Below are 23,101 nucleotides of genomic sequence, written 5' to 3'. Positions count from 1 at the left end.
TTTGTACCAGAGGGGCAAAGAAGAACCAATTAGCAATACCCTGTTAAAAGCCGGGCACAGAAAATGTACACTTTTTATCAAGACATCTCAACGGGATATAGGAAATCAGCTTCGGGTGTGAGCAGATTACATGTTTAAAGCGCCTGGGATAAACGGCAGAGCCAAAGGCATTTCTTTCCTGTAAAAACTGAAAACGCTATCCATATAATTAATTAGGCTTTTTTACTGTTTAAATAAAACTTCTTGCTGTTTGCAGAAAAGTCTGAGAGTTAATTAAGTACCCCGAGATAAGTTTCTCATTATAACAAACGAGAAATGAACTGCATTTTAATTTTCTTAACCACAGTTTAATTATTTTTAATGTTTAGAAAAACAGGGTGCAGATAACAAATTGCTCCAAATGTAATTAATATAGTTAACCATCCTGCAAAGGTGCATAAAAGTGGGCTGGTGCTGAAGTATTTTCTTCAACCAATCCAGGAGCTAATTTATATGCAGTTATATAAGTAACTTAAACATAGTTGGTGGAGTTCTGTTTTGGACAGAATGTGGACGTGTGAAAACTGGGAGATCGCTGCCTAGTACTGCTGACATCTATGGCCATCTCAGATATGAAATGTAAAACTTCTGAAACTTAAAGCAACCTATTTAAATAAAAAAAAATGTTCACTTGTGGCCAGAACCACTAATGGGTATGCTGCGAGTAGGCCAGCGGCCTCACTAATATAGAGCATGCAGAGCAGGAACTTCAGTACAGCGATGTCTTTACTAAGAAGAAACAATGACGTAACATAATGCAAATGTCTCCATGGACTAATTAGATTCCTAACTAATACAGTGATACATTTTTTAAGAATAATTGCTTACCAACATAAGAAGGGGTAGTTGTGGTTACTGGTGGACTCTCGGTAGCAGGAGGATTCCCGGTGAAAGTGATGTATTGGGCATGGAAACCTTGTCCTGCAACTTCACTATCTGACTTGAAACGTACAACTAGGTTATTTCCAGAGGAATACAAGGGTGCTGGAATTTGATTTCCACAAAACTGTCCTGTAAACATAATGATATATTATTATTACTATATATTTTTATATTTCTTCTGATTTTAATAAAGTCTGAAAGATGTTCAAATACTGTATTTTCTCTTCCTATTAACATGTTATTATACAGGATACTTATATTATTATTGTCTTGCTATACTCGTAAGGTTGTCCTCTTGCTTCAATTATGGCCTGACATTTGTGATAATAGTCCTAGAGGAACTAAACCTTTCTAGGCACTCTCCAGTGCTTGATGTTCATGCACAGTCTGCTAAAATAGAGTCCACAAAGCATGGTATGATGTTCTAATTGGGCTGATAGTAGGATTCCTATACAATCTTCTCGGAAGGATTATGAGAGTTAAGGCAAGGGTTACATGACCTTACTACATTTTGCTCAAAAATATAAATCTGAGTAACTTGCACAAAATACTAAATAAGTATAAGAATTAGATTTTTTATTCTGGATTTAATTACAGTTTTATTGCACAGTTGATAACATGAAGACTCTTTTCTAATTTCTATTATTATTTCTATTTTTATTACTTATGCAGAGGATACAGATCCCATAATGCTGTATTGTGTGGCATATGCCAAAGAACCTAAAGAAGATTGATATCCAACCAGTTCCATCGATATTTTAGAAGGACTAAAAGGGGACGTATGAGTAAAATAATTTACCAACATGTAGATCTTGCAATGTTGCTACCAACATTAAGCGAAATCAAATGTTACAGTAAAAAAAAAAACAGTTTATGCCTAGACCAAAAACATAATTTGTTTTGTTTGAAGGTGGACTATATTCATATGTTACACGATATAAAATTTATTTCTGCTTAGTGCTAACATATCCGTTAATCTGGAAATATGGTAATCTTACTAGTAGAAAAAACATCTAAGAGATTTTTACACAAGGAGGAAAACACATTTCTTAAAAAAAATATTTTTTAAAATCTAGCTGAGGAACTAATTAAGGCTGTTCCATGGAGTGGTGTACTAAAAGAAAAGACGGCTTCACAGACAAAAAAATGAAGAAGAATACATAGCCTTGCTGCAAATTGATTTCCACCTTTCCTGTAAATGACAGACGTGACAAATATTTGCAATTTATTTGGATCTAACATGCTACAAAATGGCTGGCGCCTGTTGGCTTTTACCACTGGAGGAAGAACAGAGGCTGTTCCCTTAAATATTCTTTATGGTCCACTATCATTGACCACTAACAACAATTGTGGAACAACACAATTACCTTTGCATTATGCTTTTTGTTTTCCCACACGCTGGACGAATTAACCTATTCAGACCATGGGCATCTTCTTTTTTGCGAAGTTTTTCCTTCGCAAATATTTACCCAAACATATTAAGTATCATCAACAAAAAAGCCCCTTAATAGGGCAGGGATTCCCCAGAGTCTCCATACAACTCCACCAACTGTTGAAGGAAGATAAGCCCCAAACACATGTCATGTCATGCCCTGTTTCCACCTACATGGCTCAAGGGGTGCCTCTGTTATAAATGGTAATTCTGTTGTAAAAATAAAATGTAGAATGGTTTACCAAAAATGAAATAACTAAGTAAATATATATGTAACATACCAACTTTGTGTGAACTTTTGATGTCGCCATCATATACTTCAACTACATCCTTGCAGCCTGCTGAGCCTTCAGGTTCAAGGTCAAAAGATGAAAATGTCAGCCTAATCCTATGGTCCTTGGCAACTGACAATCTCCACTAAATAAACAAAGCAGATAAAGGGTGCTTCTCAATTACATTTTATTTTCAGCAATACTAGATTGTTTATTGAATAATAATATTTATTAAAAAAAAGCGTTCATTTTAGAAATGATCTCAATAGATATCAATTATTTTTTTTGTATTTGGATTTTGTAGCGGTACACAGATCAATAAAATAATTTATCGTAAACTGTATATAATATGGGTATAATTCCTCAATTACCATAGGAAAAATACATAAAGGGAAAGTCTCATGGTAAAATATTTCTCAAATTGAGCATAAAATAATGATGCATATAGTAATTTAGATTAGCATTGACAAAAAATGGATTTTATCTGATTTTGTTCCAATAAACTTGCTTTGTCTGCAGACCTGGAGGATGCCATTAATGTCAGTGAAGGTGACCTTCCCTTCACAAGCAAAACACTGAGCTGATTCTTTATGGCAGTGCTATGCAGTCTTCTCCTGCATAAACTTTCACTGAGCATGTTATCTGTTTATCAAGGGTTTAAGTATTACATTAGGCATATATATCTACTGTATATGGAGGAAAGGATATCATTGGACAAGCAGGTTTTCTTTAGAATTGCCATGTCTGGTGTTATATTTGATCTGAGAAAGTGAACCAAAATATTATAGGGCTATAGTGTATATTATAGGACTGCCTACAATTACAGCATCCCGGTTTGCAGACAAAGGAGCATAATTAAATAAAGTATATTTTTTCAGATTAGAAAAAAAGTCAACAAAATGATGGTTTAAAACCTTAGATAATCCTGTGTGAGGTATTGGAAACCACCTAAGTGGCAAATGACAAATTCACAAAGAATCGCCTTTGTATATCAGTGGTTTTTTTAAACATTTTATAATAAAGAATTGCTTGTATAGTGACAATAATCAATTTCCTTATGTGACGAAGTATAGGATTCTTGTCTTATGATTTCACGTTCTCAGAAAGACCATATAGACCTAAGGTTACATTAGGTATGCCAATCAAATTTTAGTAACTACACATTTCTATATGAATTCTTATTTGCTAATTATATTCTATAATGGATTTTTTGACCTTATCCAATTGGGTAAGTGATTATTTAATGTACCGTAATAAACAGTACTATAATTACAAGTCTTGATTGATGTGATGAAATTGTTGCTTTATTTCCATAGAATGCAATTATCAGTACTTAAAACATGACCGCACCTGGTTTCAGTTCCCACAATTGTGTGCAGATAAGCCAGTTATACATTGTACATGCATCTTTCAGCAATTACTGGATTAACATAGCAAGCAGCATTATGAAGCCCATAGACACAGACACTCCATGCTCAGTGTTAGTGTCATTACCTGATAAAGGGCATTATTCATATAAGTGTTTGCAGTTGTCCTTGGTGGCATAAACTCCCCTGTTTCTGTATGCAGGAGACCTCCTCCTCCCACAATATCTGGAAAAAAAATTTATACACACAATAAAATAAAGAAAAGTCTGAAAAGAAGATTAAGGCCCATGCCTAGGACCCCCGTCGGTCCAAGAGCACCCCTCAGAAGATGTAGGAGGGTGAGGCGCAAATTCTTCTCAAGTGAGTATCACTATAACATATATTGTTCATTAGCAAACTTGTTATCATAAGCATTATATTCCTTCATTTATTCATAACTAATAATTATCCATTTTCTAATTAAGAAAGATAGGCTTCCTAAATGTTAAGGTTTCTTGTATGATCTCTCTGGGCATGACATGATTAAAGGTGAGACAATACACCACCACATACACATATAAATATATATGTACCGAAAAAAAAAATTATAATAATTAAAAAAAAAATAAAAAAAAAAAATATATATATATATACTCTTTACATAATGTGTTTTATTTTAAAGCTTACCTGCTGTGTTGCTGGGGTTAATGGCTTCATACTTAGCCTGAAATCCTTTATCGGTTGTTTTACTGTTACTTATAAATGATACAGTAAGTTTGTTGCCCACTGAAACCAATGGTTTGGGAGCTGTATGTCCGCAGTATGTACCTGATGGAAGAAAGGACAGGCACTGTTATGTTATATCCTAAAGAGAGGGTGTAATACATGAAGGCTACAGTTACTCTCATTAGCATGCTATAACAAATTTGGATGTAATAAATGCCCTAGGGTATGCTAGATCTAGAAATCAAGCCTGTAGAAAATGAACTTAACTCCAGATACACATAGTTGAAGTTGCATGCCACACATACTATGCCCATTGCATGTACATATCTTAAGCTTCAATAAAATTGATTGAAAAACCACAAACACCATTTAAATTGGATAACAATTGGCCGTAGCTTTATTGAAAGGTATTAACAAACAAATAACTATACACTATAAATATCAAACAAACATAACATAATATAATCCACCCTTACATAGCCAGATTGTTTGATAACCAAGCCTCTGTCCACCCCAAGGCAGAGGCAACCTTTACCCTTATAAACAGCTACGACAATAACAAAAAAAGAGGGGGGAAGGTTGGGACGCTCGTTCAGGGACAGCTCTTCGCCAATTATTAAGAATTGCGTGCTTCTATTTATTTAAATTCAAACTTATTTAAATTTATTTAAATTGCGCCACGAACACAGCTGATTGCACCAATCAGCTCTACGCATTTTCCCGCCAGAAATGCGCACGCTGCTAAACAGCTGATTAACCAATCAGCTGTTCTACCTGAACCACCTGCCTAGCAACAATATTGGTTTTAGCTGCAAAAGCCCGCCAAAAGCCAACATGTCATGACTTCAACTTGCCCTCTAAATGACCCTAACCTATCAATTGTCCAGCAATGGACAATTACAGTGCAGCTTATTCAGCCTACGATTTTCAGTTCTATGTATTGAATTCTTTAATCGCATCTCTCTTTCACAATATTGAAAAACCAGCTATTGTCTTAGCAGATCTGTCTGTAACAGCCAGTACAAATGTCATTTTTAGATTTAGCTTAGATAAACAGATTTAATGACCCTTAAATCCCATGCAACATTGGGAAAAAAAGATTATTAAACATTAAAAAGCTTTTTACAGAGTAAATACTTATTTATATGCAATACTTCAACCTGGTTGTGTGAGATTTATCACAGCATTATTTGCGAATATTAAATTAGCGTCTTATATTTTTTTGGTATGCTTTCATTTAGTCCTAGGGTAACAAGAATGCTATACCCATAAGGCTCTCCCTTCATCATACATACAGTAACCTACAGTATTATCTCTCTGAAAATTCCCAGTGTAACTTATCCAAGCAAAACGAATGTATCATAATCATTTGGCCACGATGTGATATTTGCAACCTACCACGGGAGTTTAAAAAGAAGAAATGTAATTAAATAATTTAGACAAGTGATTATATTGCGTAATGAGGAAGGTGGTCACGGATAATTTGACTGGACTGGTCTGAAAGCAAGCAGACCAATTAAAGGGCATCTGTCGACAGAAAAGGCTATGATTTTATAATTAAAGATGGTGCTTTCTGCTGTATATACTTCATATTTTTATACCAACAGGACTTCATCAGTTGGAGTATGGAAATGCATTCATTTACTAGCTTTTTTCTTTATTATTGTGTTTTGTGGCTGGGAACACTACTTTTTTGCACCCTGCATCCACTGCTGAAGCCATCGTGACGTAACTTCGCTCAGGTGATGTGACCAACCACACTGTGTTTTTCAGTAATCATCTCTGCCCAGTGATAGGTATGTCTTATGTAAAATACAACTGAAATCTTGCTAAGATTAGCACCTTGGGCTATGTAAGTAGATGGGGCCAGTGATTATTTAATATTAATATACTGCTCTTAAACATTTACCTCTTGGTAGTACTTACCTAATGTGCCAATATCATCTCCAACAGTGACATGATCTCCAATGCACAGTGTGCTGGCTTCCAGGTGAAACTCAACAAACCACAAGTGAACAACCTTTAAAATATATCAGGTAATCGATTGTTAGAATCATTTTTTTTCAACCATGTTTGTATCTTTGGCAAGAATATCAACAACGGCACTTGAAAACATGACATTATTGCAGTATATTAATTATAGGTGCTATTTCTCTCTAGAAATCTCTCCTCTCTAGACAAAAAAAAAATATCAATAAAGCAAAATGTTAGATTAATAAAAAAAGAATATATCTTGGAAGGGGTTGGGATTCATCAGTACTAGCAATGGTAATTTTTAGAACCTTTAATTCTATATCCACAGAAAAATATGACTTTTATTTAACATGTGGGAATGAACCTCAAACTCATGGGCTGCATATTGGGATTCCACCTTAAAGTGAATTTTTACCGCATGGCTTTACCTTTTTAAAATATTTTGCGCTCACCACCTTATATGGATATCATATGATGTTCAGCAAGCCTGTTGCCTGGTTCATTCAGGCCGCCCCAGAAAGGCCCACATGACGTGGACATTAAGCGCAATGTTTCTGGTAGGCATGTGGCTCTGAATGACTACCAAACTTTATGACACATAACTAGCCATCATTTATTATGTAGAAAAAATACAATATAATGTAACATTATGAAAAAAAAAAATCTTCCATAATTCAACATTCAATAAACCAAGAAGTTGTGCTTCCTTTTCACAAGCATCATCTTATTTTACAAGAGTGTTGTGGGAATAATTTAAGGCTTGCGTTCAGTGCTATGGCAACAGAGGTATCTCACATACACAATGTTGGTGTGTAATAACTATGTAGTATTATATGCATTTTTTTTTACAAACAATAAACAAATTCAAACTAACAGTTTCAAATATGCATCTGAGGGATATTTCTATACATTCAAATTGCTGATATTTTCTTAATACTCTTTATTAACATTCTACTGTGCATAGAACCCAAACCAATCGCTTACCTTATCCTCGGGGACTGTTATCTCCCACATGCAGGTTTGACTATTATCATAGTTCTGTGGGTAGTTGGAACTTGAAAAGGTTCCTGAAGGCTCAGACAGGTGCTTTATGGTACCACAACCTGCACAGAATTCAAATAAATAGCACTGTAAAAGCATGTTAACCTCCCAGTGCACACAAAATGTAGGCCAGTTCAGATGAAGAAAATCGTAGTAATTTATGGAACTTGCTGTCACATGTAAAGGCTTGTAAATGAAAAATGTAATCCTATCTTTTTTACGAGGTCAGCTGAGAGGTAGGAGTGTATGTAAGATACACAGGGCAGAAACAATAATCTATATTATATAATGGCACTGCTGATTAGACCTAATATAAAAAAACAACATGGCAGACTTGAATTGTACTGCATCATCATTATTATTTATTATTTTATATAGCACCATCCCATTCAGTAGCGCTGCACAACGGGTCGACAGGATATAACGAGTAGTTTAGAACAAAAAAAAATGACTCACACTAACAACATATGAGGAGGGCCCTGGTTAAACGAGTTTACAATCTAGAGGGATTAAGGGCGTATTACACAATAAGTAAAAGCGCCATTGTTAAGGATGGACCAGCCACACTTCTGTTGCAGGAGAGGTACTATAAAAGGTGCGCTTAAGGAACATGGGAGGGCGTCGATGTGCAATCTGGTAAGCATCCTTAAAGAAGTTGGCTTTGAGGTATTTTTTGAAGGATCGAAGGCCAGGGGACAGATAGATAGGCCGGAGGAGGCCATTCCAGAGGATAGGGGCAGCCCTTATCAAATCCAACCAGTCGTGAGTCTAATGCTTAATTAAGCCTTGTGGCTTCTAACAATTATTTATCTGAAATTTGCAAAATAAACAAGCAAATAAAATAGACCAAAGGTCTTTAGTCGTTTATTCTTATTTATAGTCTGATAATTATGGCAGTATTTTAGGATTATCTTGATGTTTAGTTACATTTTTCTGGACAATAAATGTATGTGTGACAGGCAGAGGTCAAAGTATTACCTGATGCAGGTGATATGGGTAGAGAATCCAATCTTTCCATCATAAAACATATGATAATGGCACAGTGAGAACACTGGTCCAAAGTTAATAATATCAGACCATGCCTAAGATAAGGTGACAGGTCTACACATATTTAAAAAAAAATGTTCTAGATAAACATTATCTACGCATTCACCTTTGTAATGTGTTATTATTAGTAATTCAAGTGGAGGGAAAAAGCAAAGCAGGAGTTGAAATTGCACTTGGGGACACTTGGGAAAAAGAATCAAAAATTCAATTTCTACAAATATTATACACATTACAACCAAAACATATTACAGGGGATGCACAGAGTTCAGTTCTTGGCCTTGCATTGAATTTATAGTTGACCAGTGACATAGATCATCCAACTCTCCAGCTACTGTGAGCTACAAATCCCACCATTCTCTGTAAAATGTGACATTATGTACATATACATTTGCCAACTTTAACTTAAATACATGTTATTTGACTCATTAACGTCATTCATTCATATTCACTATCTAAAAATCAAAATCAAAGTGATTTATGAAGAGCAAGATAATGACTCTAGTTGAATCAATACAGCACATTTGGATGGGTCTGTTCTCTGTTTTTAGCTCATGAGTTTTCAACCCATTTTATTATTTAAATATTTATGTTCTGGTACTTTACAGTAGTATTTTTTTATTTATGTGAATACTGAATTGAATAGCTAGAAGCAACTCTTAAGAGTTTTTCAAAAAGGCATTCCTTCGTTTACAAGCATGGAGAAAAAATAAATAAATAAAAAAAAACATCTTAAGTTTTAAATCAGGGTGGTAATATATATATACATATATATATATATATATATATATATATATACACACATATATATATATATATATATATATATATATATATATATATATATATATGGTACCTGAGGTTGAGCAAGAGGGATCTTCAAAAACTACATAATTTCAGAAGGAAATGTTATTTTGTAGGAAAAGAGTAATTGAAGGCCATCCATCATTGAAAAGCACAGTTCAGATATTGCTTCTAAGTGACATTGGAAATTCTATACTTACAACCATTTAATAATATGTTTTTACTTAGATTTTTTGATTGTACCTGATATAGTTCAGGGAATACAAGTTTTCTGTGCTAACCTCTTCTGCCAACATTATCGAGAGTTACATTTTTTTTAGTGATAAATAATTTTTAATACATAAAACAAAATTAAGTAACATGAAGCAATTAAATAGCTTTAGCATTGGGAAATGTATAATAAACTTTAATAAAAAAGCTTCCCCATATACACAGATTATTTTATTCTAATATGACCGTGATAAATAACTGGAGAAATCCAGAGTCCACTGTAATATGTTTCTTTAAATTACCTGTAATCTCACTTAAAGTCTTACCATTTGTGTCTAGGGATGTACTCTTAGGAACGTCAACAAAATGTAGCACAATGAAGGCAATGCAGACAGCAGTCACCAGAATGAAGAGGGCTATCAAAATTGATTCCAAACTTGTAAACTTTTTTGTTTTCATATTCCCCTCTTCTGGAGCCCAACAGGTAAGTCTCCTTAGTCTGTTAAAGGAAAGTATGCAGCCTCATTAGGGGGTATATAGTCTAATTTATCAGGTGCATCTATATTGCTGTGAACCTTGATCGGTCCACTTAATAGTTTTCATTGTCACAAAGTTTTTTTTAACTATTTTGTACCAAACGTAAGTATACCTTAGAATACACACACACGCAGAGGTGGACTGACCCATTGGGTACTCGGGCACAGAGTGAGGGGCCGCAAGGGTCAGGGTGGGGTCTGCAGGAGCAGGGCCGGTAGTGGGAGATCATGGATCTCCCTCTAACCAGCCCAAACAGTGGCGTAACTACAGGGGAAACCAGGTGACCCCTGCGAACACATGTTCCTGGGTCCTTGTGCCCGTTCGTAATTGTTCAGAAACAGTTTTAAACTGGCACGGGGAGACAGTAACCCAGAGGAGTCATGTTAGGAGACCCGCAATGAAACCAAGGCTGCTCGTGCAGTGTGCGAGCGGCCGGACCCAAAGCTGCAGGAGCAGTAAGGTGGTGCGGAAGGGAGGGGGTATGTACAGTAACGGCAAAAAATATTTGATCCCCTGCTGATTTTGTACGTTTGCCCACTGACAAAGACATGATCGGTCTATAATCTTAATGGTAGGTTTATTTGAACAGTGATTAATTAATTAACTCTGATTAATTTTAAACTGTAATTCCAAAAGATTTAAACAATGAACATAAGGTTTTATTTTTGGAACTATTCCTATCCAATCTTTGTATCAGGGGAGGTCTGGCAGCCTACGGCCTGGGGGGCAAGTCTAGTCAAGTGGCCCATTTCACCACCAAATCAGCCCACCATTTATGCACATCTTTTCCTGATTTTCTAACACACGTTGATGTATTGTGATGGGATTGGGAGTACGTCAGTAAAAAAAAAGCCATCATACACAGGACGCCTGAAGCCACAATTTAACACTACTAATCCTTTTTAATAAAATATGCAGATTGAAATATATTAAATAACACAAAACCTTCACTTTTCTGCTCACTGATTTCTGGCCCTAGAAAGTTTTGTCCTTTAAAGTGACTATAGTTCAACTTAAACACACACACCAGGACAGGCTCTGACACATTGACACCCACCATATGGGCTTAGCTTCAACAATAATCCTAAAAAAAAAGTATTTTCCACACTGCTTTGTCGTTGACCCCCCCTTTTAGTGTTTTTGCCCCCTTTTGTGTAATGGCCGCAGTTGCTACCCTTGTGTATTGATGCCGCCAGCATAGATAAAATGCTGCCCTGCAGTATGGGGGATGTATATCGGACTAGTTTGTTCCTTCCATGAGTCTATACATCCCCCATACTGCAGGGCAGCATTTTATCTGGGCTGGTCAGCAGAATGTTAAAGCTATATGTGTCCTGGAAATATTGGCCAATGCAGTCACCCTAATGCGCCCACACCCTTGTGTATTGCCCCCAGCTAGCCCCACATTGTATATTTATCCCAATGCCCAGCCCCCTTTTAGTATTGATTTATGTGATGCTCCCAGCCAGCACCCTCTCGTGAATTAACGCCCCCCTCCCTTAGCACTCAGATTTCACTCACAGGACCACAGAATGGAAGCATAGGACTTCCTACCTTTGCCCCCAAACAACCTGCCTGTGGTATCCTCAAACAGCCTCCCTGTGCAATGCTTTCCCCCCACTTACACATCCATGCAATCACACAAGTATTAATTAATTCATTTATTATTCATTCACTCATTCATATATTAATTTCCTCATTTACAGATACTAATCATTTACAGATACTCCTTCATTCCCTCAGTCACGCATACTCATTCATACAACCACCCCCTTAACTAAACTACAGATCAATCTGTCCAGCTCGCAGACTTCTGCAGGAGCCTCTGCATCCCTCTGCGTTCTTCTCTTGTACCACCCAGGAAAGGTTTCTGTCCAAGAGAACCAATGGAATGAGCCTGAAAACATATAACCAAATGGGTAGTTTATATGATTTAACCGTATTTATACATCCCCAACATGTTATATCCATACGACCCCAATTTTCACAATATTTCTTGTTTTTTTTTATAAAGATTGATAATTAACATCTAAAATTTGTTCTATATTGTTATTAAAATCCCTAGATATTCGATCTTGTCTGTATTCCAAATAAAAGGGTACTTTCTCTGCATATCTTTTTTTAGTTCTTTTTCTAAATTTAAAGTAATGATATATGTCTTAGATATATTTAATTTATAATTAGAGAGACATCCATATTTTTCAATTTCAGTCAGTGTATGGTCTATCAAATGACTTGGATCAGTAAGCATGAGCATTATATCATCTGCATATAAATTCATTTTGACTTGACCTTGAGGGAAAGTTGAACCTTTAATCTGGGTGTTAAATGTTAAATTGTATGTGTTGTGCTAAGGGTTCTAAAGACGTACAAAAGTAGGGAAAGTGGGCAACCTTGTCTTGTTCCATTTTTTTATTCAAATGTTATTCCTGATCTTATTATTCAGGCTGCGGGATTCGAATATAAGAGTAATATAGCATCCAATATTCTTCCATTTAGACCATAATCCTCTAATGCTAGGTGCAGAAAAGACCAATCCACCCTATCAAAAGCCTTTTCTGCATCTAGAGCAGGCGCGTCAAACGTGTGGCCCGTGGGCCAAATGCAGCCCACCGGACCTTGAGGTGCGGACTGCGTGAGATCCGCAGGTGGGGCAACCGGGATCGAAGAATCACAAGGTCCCTGTTGCTTTCCTGTGGGTTGCTCGCACAGCAGTGTCTTTTGTACTGCACAGAGGAAGCGGAACCCAGCAGAGTCACATGAATTTATGTCATATCACATAACTCCTCTCCCTTCCTGCTTCTGCTGTTTGAGAGAAGTTGCTAGCGAGCTACACAGGAAGAAGCAGCAGCCCCTGCTTAAATCTGCGAGTTAAAGATATGCAGTGCAGGTAAGAGGGTGGGGGTGGGGTTGTATGCGTGATTGAGGGAATGAATCTGTGAATTAATGAGTATATGAATGAGTGTATGTGTGATAGCATGGATGTGTAAGTGGGGGGCATGGCACAGTGAGTCTGTAAGTGACCCCATACACAAGGGGGCAGCTAGCCAGGTTTCAGCATGTATTGGCTGAATTGGAATGATAGGAGTGTGATTGCTAACAGCAATCATAGTCCTATCATGCCCAGGTTCCAGCATTTACTGGTTGCCTTGGCATGATAGGAGTGTGATTGCTGTTAGCAATTATATATATTAATATTGTTATTGTATTTTATTGCCCAATTTTGGTGTGATAACACCATACTTTTATTAAAAGTAAGTAACACACCAAAATTGGACAAAAAATATCAATTTATATATGATCGTTAACAGTAATCACACTCCTATCATGCCCAGCCAACCAGTACATGCTGGAATATGTGTGTGCTGTTAACAATCATATTTATATAATTAATATTGTGGTTTAATTTGTTTGTACGATTTTGGTGTGTTACTTTTATTTTGGTGTGGTTTTTTTTAATTTATTTTATTTTTAAAGATGGGGGGTCATTTTCTGTTTCGGTTTCGATCCAGGATTTTCATTTTGGTGCATTCCTAGAATAAACAGAACTATTTAATTTTTACGTATCCAGAGATAAAATGCCCTTCTAAATTTGTAGTCGCGTCAGAGGACAAAACTTTCTAGACCCAGAAATCAGTGAGAGGCATTGTAAAGGATTTTTGTGTCGTTTACTTTATTTCAATCTGCATGTCCTATTAAAGGCCGTTTTCTCAGTGAAAAATGAGAACATATACGAACATATACCGTATTGCCTCGGATATAGGCCGCACCCTAAAAGTTAGGTGCTTTTTTAAAGAAAAAAATGTCTTAGTAAAAAAAAAACACTTAGTAGAACAGATATGCTGCCATTCTGCCCCCGCGAAGTATGCTGCCACTCTGCCCTCCCCAGACATGCTGCCATTCTGCCCTCCCCAGATATGCTGCCACTCTGCCCCCCCCGAGATATGTTGCCACTCTACCCCCCCGAGATATGCACTCTGCCCCCGAGATGTGCCCCCCCCGAGATATGCTACCACTCTATCCCCCCCTGAGATATGCTGCCACTCTGCCCCCAAGAGGTCCTCCCCCCCTAGACTTACCGGTGCTGACTCCCTGGGGGAAGATTATCGTACACCGTGCAGACGTTCACCGGCTGCGGCGATGCAAGCGTTAACAACCTCTTGCTGCTGGCACGTCTGCACGATGTGCTTTAACAATCTCCCTTGCCGGGACTCCCCCCGTGGGAATTCCCGGCAAGGGAGACTGTTAAAGCACATCGTGCAGATGTGCCAGTGTTATGGAACCATTATATATATCAGCAAGAAACGCTTATTGCTTTAATGAATATAAGCTGGCCTCGACCAATAAAGGGTTACACCTCACGCAGATACGTGAGAGACGCAAGTAGCAGTGTATTCAGTTATCTATATTTTACTAACCGCAAGCGCCATTCTGGCTATATCTTGTTGCAGGAAAGTATCTAATATTTGTTTCTAACGGTTTTCTGCCTTTCTGCCTATTTCCGCATAGTTTCAGGATTAACCAATTAATAAGCTTTACGTAACCTGACGTCCCTTTTTTTCTGGACACTATATAATCTATAATATAAACAAAATAAAGCAGAGTGATTTTGGACCTGACCCAGAGTGTGTCGTGTGTCTTATTTTTCTCTCCGTGCACGTACATTTATATTCACATAATTTGGAGCAGTTCAACAATTGAAGAAAGGCTTTATTGGAAAGCATCCAAAACAGTTGGCGCCCAACGTGGGGCTCGAGGAAGCCGTACCTGTCGGAGGTCCCTCCCGGGGAGAGTTCACGCCGTGAGCTGACGATTAGACCCTGGGACTGCAGCCCAGTTACAGGGTAAGATTGTTTCTTATCTACCTTGTGTGTCTCTCGTTACTCACGTGTGTATTCGGAGGAGGGAACTCAGGTGGTTGACGCACCCTCGAGAGGCAATAAAAGAACCCCATGTAAATCTACTGTATAATCACTTGTTGAACTGTGGTGCCTCCCTTTTGCTGGCGAGCACACTGTTTCGGAAAGGTTTCGGAAAGTGTTTCAAGTCTACACCGGATCAACCCAGTTGCTCTGATCCCCAGACGGTGCTGTAAGACTAACACTAATTTGGACAGCCTAGTCGTCTGTCCCTAGCACACTGTAGAAATCGGTAAAGTGTTTCAAGTCTACACCTGATCAACCCAGTTGCTCTGATCCCCAGACGGTGCTGTAAGACTAACACTATTTTGGACAGCCCAGTCGCCTGTCCCCAGTGCATAATATTACTACAGTGTGTGTGTGCCTCGCTCGTATCAGAAGGTTTCGGACGGTTGCGGACAAGGTTACGATACCGCTGCGGAATGGGGAACGATAACAGCGTTCCAAGTGGGTTCTGTACTCCCTCCCAATTAGTTGCTGACAGACGAGGGAAAAGATACATTAAGCAATTATCTAAGTTGGAAAAATGATATAAAGTACCCAGAGGAGGAACCTTATCAATTTGCACCTGGCAAAACCTCCTAAATGAAAAAGCAGGAAAATTAGACGACGACGATTTGAAAGATACTGTTAAAATCTGGCTAGATTGTAGCAAAGAATTTAAATCGTTAGATGGCGAAGAAATGTATGATGAAAAGCACTCAAGATATCTGTGTAAAATTCCAATGTCTTATACGCCACAGCTCTATAATGGCGCCGAGTCGTCGGACAAGGGGTGGAGCTGCCCAGCCTGTAATGCAATGACGTCAGGAAGCCGTCGCTCTTGTCTGTACTGTGAGGCCCCAGGCCCCCCATCTACTCCGGCTACTGTGTCGTGTCTGACACAGACACCAGCGCCATCTTGTGACGCACTTCACCAACTGTCTTCAGGGTCTTTAGGGACAGTCGGCCATCGTATATTCAAGGGGGGACTGTTATGGAACCATTATATATATCAGCAAGAAACGCTTATTGCTTTAATGAATATAAGCTGGCCTCGACCAATAAAGGGTTACACCTCACGCAGATACGTGAGAGACGCAAGTAGCAGTGTATTCAGTTATCTATATTTTACTAACCGCAAGCGCCATTCTGGCTATATCTTGTTGCAGGAAAGTATCTAATATTTGTTTCTAACGGTTTTCTGCCTTTCTGCCTATTTCCGCATAGTTTCAGGATTAACCAATTAATAAGCTTTACGTAACCTGACGTCCCTTTTTTTCTGGACACTATATAATCTATAATATAAACAAAATAAAGCAGAGTGATTTTGGACCTGACCCAGAGTGTGTCGTGTGTCTTATTTTTCTCTCCGTGCACGTACATTTATATTCACATAATTTGGAGCAGTTCAACAATTGAAGAAAGGCTTTATTGGAAAGCATCCAAAACACCAGCAGCGAGGGCTGTTTACGCACATCGCCGCTGCCGGTGAACGTCTGCGCTTAGACAACCTCCCGTGCCGGCACTCCCCCCATTGAAAGTGCTGGCAGGGGAGGCTGTCTCAGCGTATCGGAGAGTAGGATGCAGGTCCCCTGCACCGCTGCGGGGGATCTGTATCCTAACCCTGCTGCCTGCCCGGCGCCTGGAACTGCATGTCCAGGGCGTTGGGCGCTAGACCCCGAATATAGGCCGCACCCCCACTTTAAAGACTTAAAGTGGGGGAAAAAAGTGCGGCCTATATTCGAGCCAATACGGCCCACTGCAGAATACACTTGGACACTCCTGATCTAGAGTGATTATGGCTAAAGGAGAGCCATTCTTTTCTTCCATATTGATTATATTTATAAGACGTCTAATGTGTGATCCTGGAGTCCTATTTTTGACAAATCCTACTTGGGCTCTATGAATTAAATTTGGCACTATATCTTTAATTCTGTCAGCCAGAATAGTAGAATAGATCTTCATGTCACAATTGATTAAAGAAATAGGATGACAATTGCCTATGGAGGTAGGATCTTTATTTGGTTTAAGTATTGGGACAATATTTGCTTGTAAGAGTTCAATTGGAAGAGGTATGCCAGTAGTGACCTCGTTAAAAAGGCCTCTCAAATGTATATCTATTTTATTTAGAACTGTTTTATAGAATAAGCCAGAATAGACTTTAATTGTTGAATGGCTGATAAGGAGGATAGTTTGGCCTTATCCAAATATTATCTGATTTTATTTGTATCTTTTCTTTCTGAGAGACAATAAATATCTTCATAAAATTCCTTAAAGGCTGTTGCTCCTTGTTTTGGTTTACAGTATACTTTCCCTTTATAAATATGTCTACTCATTTTAATTTAGCTCTTAACAATTTATCAGCTCTATTTCCCTTATGTATAAAGAAAGGTTTACATGGGAGTGAGAGACAGAATAACAAGAAAAAATCCAGAATAATGCATTTCAAAAAAGTTATACATTGATTTGCATTGTACTCAGTGAAATATGTATTTGACCTCTTTGCAAAACATGACTTACTACTTGGTGGCAAATTGTCAGCTAGAAAACAATTGGTAACAAACTACACCGTGAAGAACTGAAATCCTACAACACCCGCAAGGTCCCCCTGCTCAAGAAAACACATGTACAGGGTTGTCTAAAGTTTGCCAATGAACATCTGAATGATTCAAAGGAGAACTGGGTAAAAGTGTTGTGGTCAGATGAGACTAAAATCAAGCTTTTTGGCATCAACTCAACTCACCTTGTTTGGAGGAGGAGGAATGCTGCCTATGACTCCAAGACCACCATCAAACATTGTGGTGGAATCATTATGTTTTGAGGGGGGGACAGGACAACTTCACCTCATCAAAGGGACAACGGGGACATGTGCCCTCAAATCATGGGTGAGAACCTCCTTCCCTCAGTCAGGGCATTGCAAATGGGTCGTGGATTGGTATTCCAGCATGACAATGACCCAAAACACACAGCCAAGGCAACAAAGGATTGGCTCAAGAAGAATTACATTAAGGTCCTGGAGTGGGCTATCCAGTCTTCAGACCTTAACCCCATAGAAAATCTGTGGAGGGAGCTGAAGGTTTGAGTTGCCAAATGTCAGCCTCGAAACCTGAATGACTTGGAGAGGATCTGCAAAGAGGAGTAGGACAAAATCCCTCCTGGGATGTGTGCAAACCTGGTGGCCGACTACAAGAAACGTCTGACCTCTGTGATTACCAACAAGGGTTTTGCCACCAAGTACTAAGTCATGTTTTGCAAAGGGGTCAAATACTTATTTCACTGAGTACAATGCAAATCGTGTGAGCATGGATGTGTTTGTATAAGCGTGTGTAAGCATGGATGTGTTAGTATAAGTACATGTGGGCATAAATGTCTATGTATAATTGCATGTGAGCATGAATGTCTGCGTATAAGTATGTGTGAGCATGAATGTCTGTGTATGAGTGTGTGTGAGCATGAATGTCTGTGTATAAAGTGCGTGTGAGCATGATTGTGTTTGTATAAGTGCGTGTGAGCATGAATGCATTAGTATAAGTGTATATGAGCATGAATGTCTATGTATAAGTGCCTATGAGCATGAATGTCTGTGTATAAGTGTGTGTGTCAGGACTCGGGTGATCAGGTCGGGTAGGAGCCCATGCGCAGGGGATACTTGGGGTTCAGTATGTAACCCACGGTGCATGATTATGCAAACAAAGATACCACAAACAGAAATCCGGGTAAAGCAGTGTATATTATGTATATAACAGGACCAGCAAATAAGGGTAATATAGTCTAAGCAAGTAACCGGACGTATGGCAAAATAAATACAGGTAATAAGTCTTTTGGCAGGGAGCCCGCTTGGAAGGGTACAAAATGCACAAAAGCAAGGAGTCCACTTGGAAGGACACAAAAGCAGGGAGTCCACTTGGAAGGACACAAAAGCAGGGAGTCCACTTGGAAGGACACAAAAGCAGGGAGTCCACTTGGAAGGACACAAAAGCAGGGAGTCCACTTGGAAGGACACAAAAGCAGGGAGTCCACTTGGAAGGACACAAAAGCAGGGAGTCCACTTGGAAGGACACAAAAGCAGGGAGTCCACTTGGAAGGACACAAAAGCAGGGAGTCCACTTGGAAGGACACAATAGCAGGGAGTCCACTTGGAAGGACACAATAGCAGGGAGTCCACTTGGAAGGACACAATAGCAGGGAGTCCACTTGGAAGGACACAATACCAGGGAACCAGGAACAGTACAGGTGCAGAGCCACAGCAGGAAGGTCCATAGACTTTAATACAAAGGCCCTGACTGAAGGGCAGGGCAGGTTCATAAAGGCAGGGCAATCCAGGAAACAAGGCCCAGCTGGATGTATTCACTAGGGCTCAACCCAGGTAACAAGGCACACCTGAGTTCTGAGAGCTCCAGAGGGCGGAGGGTGGCCACTAGTGGTAGCAGATGTAAATGGCACAGTTATGAAAAAGCCATGGTTCAGGCAGCAAAAAAGTGGTTCCTGACAGTACCCCCTCCCCAAGGAGCGGTCACTGAACGCGAACAGTCTGAACACAATCTGTACAACTTTAATAAACTGAGCAGAAGGGTGTACTTAATGCGATTTCTTCTTCTTCTTCTTCTTCTTCTTCTTTTTCTTTTTCGGTAAAGCTTGTTCACAGATCTCCAGGTCTTCATTTCTGATTATATTGCCATTAGGGGTAATAACACAATCAAAGGAGAGGTTATCTGTGGTGCAATTGTAGGTCAAAGTAGGACTGGATGCTGAAGAAGTTGAGGAGAATGTATGATTCAGTGCTTTCTCTGTCCATGTACCAGGGGTCACATAGCTGCCCTGTACCCAGGGCACCACTGAGGGCAGTTCAGTATGGGAAGCATTGATGGAAGGCCCCTTCTTACCCAGAGATGGAATAGGGTCATGCATCTTTGCTACCAGTCCAGAGGAGATATTAGGGGCTATGGTAGTCTCTGGTGTATCACACTTTGCTGAGGTAGCAGTGATAGGAGTTGCAATCACGGCTGAACAGAAAGCAATAGGAAGTTCATCCATATGGGAGCAACCCACACTGCCACAGACTATAGGATCACAGCCGCTGCATTCCATTACAGTACAATCATCATCAGGCTTCAGCTGGACATCCACTGGAGTTTGATAAGCATTAGGAATCACAGGGGGTGGTATATACTCCATGGGTTCACTGTCCTGGGGAATAAAGCTACTTCCCCTTTTAGGAGAGCTCTGTGCTTGTGACGTAGACTGTTCAACCGGTACAGAGGGTTTGGGAGGTTTAGAGGACATTGGGTGATCCAGTGTCCCTTTTTGCCACAGTAAAAGCAAGCCTCATCATCACGCCTTTGTTGCAATTCGGTTGCGGTAAGGGGTTCACGTTTCCTAGATTTTCTAGGAGATTCCTTTTTAATACTGGTAACAGGCTCGTTGGATTTATCAGATGATTTAGCAGGTGTAGGTGAATGGTCTTCATGAGAGTGATTGGAGTTGGAGTCCCAGATTTGCATTAATGATTTGCACAGTTCAAGCAAGCATTCTCCTATCACTTTGATGACTGAAAGTAACCCCGCAGACTCCTTGTAATGGCCTTTGTATTCTGTCAGGACTCGGGTGATCAGGTCGGGTAGGAGCCCATGCGCAGGGGATACTTGGGGTTCAGTATGTAACCCACGGTGCATGATTATGCAAACAAAGATACCACAAACAGAAATCCAGGTAACGCAGTGTATATTATGTATATAACAGGACCAGCAAATAAGGGTAATATAGTCTAAGCAAGTAACCGGACGTATGGCAAAATAAATACAGGTAATAAGTCTTTTGGCAGGGAGCCCGCTTGGAAGGGCACGACAGACAGAGAGCCCGCTTGGAAGGGTACAAAATGCACAAAAGCAGGGAGTCCACTTGGAAGGACACAAAAGCAGGGAGTCCACTTGGAAGGACACAATAGCAGGGAGTCCACTTGGAAGGACACAATAGCAGGGAACCAGGAACAGTACAGGTGCAGAGCCACAGCAGGAAGGTCCATAGACTTCAATACAAAGGCCCTCACTGAAGGGCAGGGCAGGTTCATAAAGGCAGGGCAATCCAGGTAACAAGGCCCAGCTGGATGTATTCACTAGGGCTCAACCCAGGTAACAAGGCACACCTGAGTTCTGAGTACTTCAGAGGGCGGAGGGTGGCCACTAGTGGTAGCAGATGTAAATGGCACAGGTATGAAAAAGCCATGGTTCAGGCAGCAAAAAAGTGGTTCCTGACAGTGTGTGAGCATTAATGTCTGTATAAGTGTGTGTGAGCATGAATGTCTTTGTATAAGTGTGTGTGAGCATACATGTCTATATATAAGTGTGTATAAGTGCATGTCAGCATAAATGTTTATGTATAAATGCATGTGCACATGAATGTCTGTGTAAAGGTGTGTGTGAGCATGAATGCCTGTGTATAAGTGCGTGTGAGCATGAATGTCTGTGTATAAGTGTGTGTGAGCATAAATGTCTGTGTATAAGTGGGTGTGAGCATGAATGTCTGTGTATAAGTACATATGAGCATGAATGTCTGTGTATAAGTGTATGAAAGCATGAATGTCTATATATAAGTGTACGTAAGCACGATTAACTTTGATTTAATTGTCAATAATTGTATCAACACATGATGATTGTTTGTGAGCATGAATGCCTATGTATAAGTGTATGTGAGCAGGAATTTCTATGTATAAGTGCATGTGAGCAGGAATGTCTATGAATAGGTGTATGTAAGCATGATTGACTTTGTATAAGTGAGTGTGAGTATGAATGTCTATGTATAAGTGCATGTGAGCATGGAGATCTATTTATAGGCGCGTGTGAGCGCCGAGATTGGATATCATATCCCTGCTTCCAGCAATGAAGCCACAGCCACTGCCGTACCAGAAAACTGTTTCTTAAACTAGATAGAAAAGTAAGGTAAAGAAGAGGAGGAGGAGGCAAAACAAAGACAGAAAAAGAAAAGGTGGAGGATTTGAAAGGGGAGCTGCAGGAGAGGAGACAGAGACACAGGAAAGGTAGCCAAACACTGTAAGAGTGTTAAATAGCACAAAAATGTGTGTGATGACCCTCTGATGTTGCTACACAATAACTCCCATCACTGATGAGAGATATTGTATACCACCATCAGTAACTGGCTCGGCATAAAGTGATGGGAGTTAAGGTGAACAACTATATGCCAAGGCAGGCACTGATTGTGGTACCACTACCAGTGTCTGGCACAGTAAATAGTGATGTCAGTTATGCTATACCACCATCAATGTCTGGCACAGTATATAATAATGACATTTATGTTGTATCACTATCAATGTCTGACACAGTATATAATGATGGCAGTTATGCTGTGTCACCGTTAATGTCTAGCACAGTAGATAGTGATGGCAGGTATGCTGTGACCCCGACAATGTCACAGCAGCTCTTTTTTTTAATAATAACTGTTATAAAAGTACTGAAAATTCATGGTGAAGCTTGCAAAACAAGCATCACCATTTGCTTCCTGTTATGAAGTTCTCTCACCCTTCATATCTAGGTCTTAGAGCAGCCAGAGAACATCCACAAAACAGGAGACATCAAAATAGGAGGTATCACTGAATGGGAAGATGTATGCTCCAAAATAATATACAGTCAAATGAGTTTCTGTTTAATAAATAATGTGTATCTTAAACTGTAAACACCTATAAACATTGAATCCATCAATTTGATTGATACTGACTTGTAAAATAGAGTATTCGGGACCATTACAGTCCCAGTTTAAAGAACAATTCTTTTTTTTAATATGAGCGCTCCATTAAACTAATTATTTAAGTTCTTCCAAGCCAGAGTTATAATCTCTGGAACCAGTCTTGTACCAATGCAGGCAGACTCAAATCAATGTTAG

The 23,101-nt window shown here is 39.3% G+C and overlaps 1 protein-coding gene across 1 annotated transcript in view; it reads right to left on the bottom strand.

Moving 5' to 3' along the window:
- LOC128487395 (ovochymase-2-like) overlaps positions 1–10,258 on the bottom strand; it is a 30,102-nt gene extending 19,844 nt beyond the window's left edge. Inside the window, exons 1-7 of the mRNA XM_053461597.1 lie at positions 10,097–10,258; positions 7,656–7,774; positions 6,624–6,717; positions 4,659–4,799; positions 4,120–4,217; positions 2,635–2,770; positions 868–1,050 (exon numbers count right to left, since the gene is read on the bottom strand). Of these exons, the coding sequence (XP_053317572.1) occupies positions 868–1,050; positions 2,635–2,770; positions 4,120–4,217; positions 4,659–4,799; positions 6,624–6,717; positions 7,656–7,774; positions 10,097–10,229 (904 nt within the window). The 5' untranslated portion in view covers positions 10,230–10,258. The remainder of the gene's footprint in view (positions 1–867; positions 1,051–2,634; positions 2,771–4,119; positions 4,218–4,658; positions 4,800–6,623; positions 6,718–7,655; positions 7,775–10,096) is intronic.
- Positions 10,259–23,101: the final 12,843 nt, after the last annotated feature.

The sequence above is a fragment of the Spea bombifrons genome, chromosome 1, assembly GCF_027358695.1.
Source record: "Spea bombifrons isolate aSpeBom1 chromosome 1, aSpeBom1.2.pri, whole genome shotgun sequence".
NCBI classification, from domain to species: Eukaryota; Metazoa; Chordata; class Amphibia; order Anura; family Pelobatidae; genus Spea; species Spea bombifrons.
Note: the sequence above shows the minus strand (reverse complement) of the source record. Positions and strands in the feature narration are given on the sequence as shown.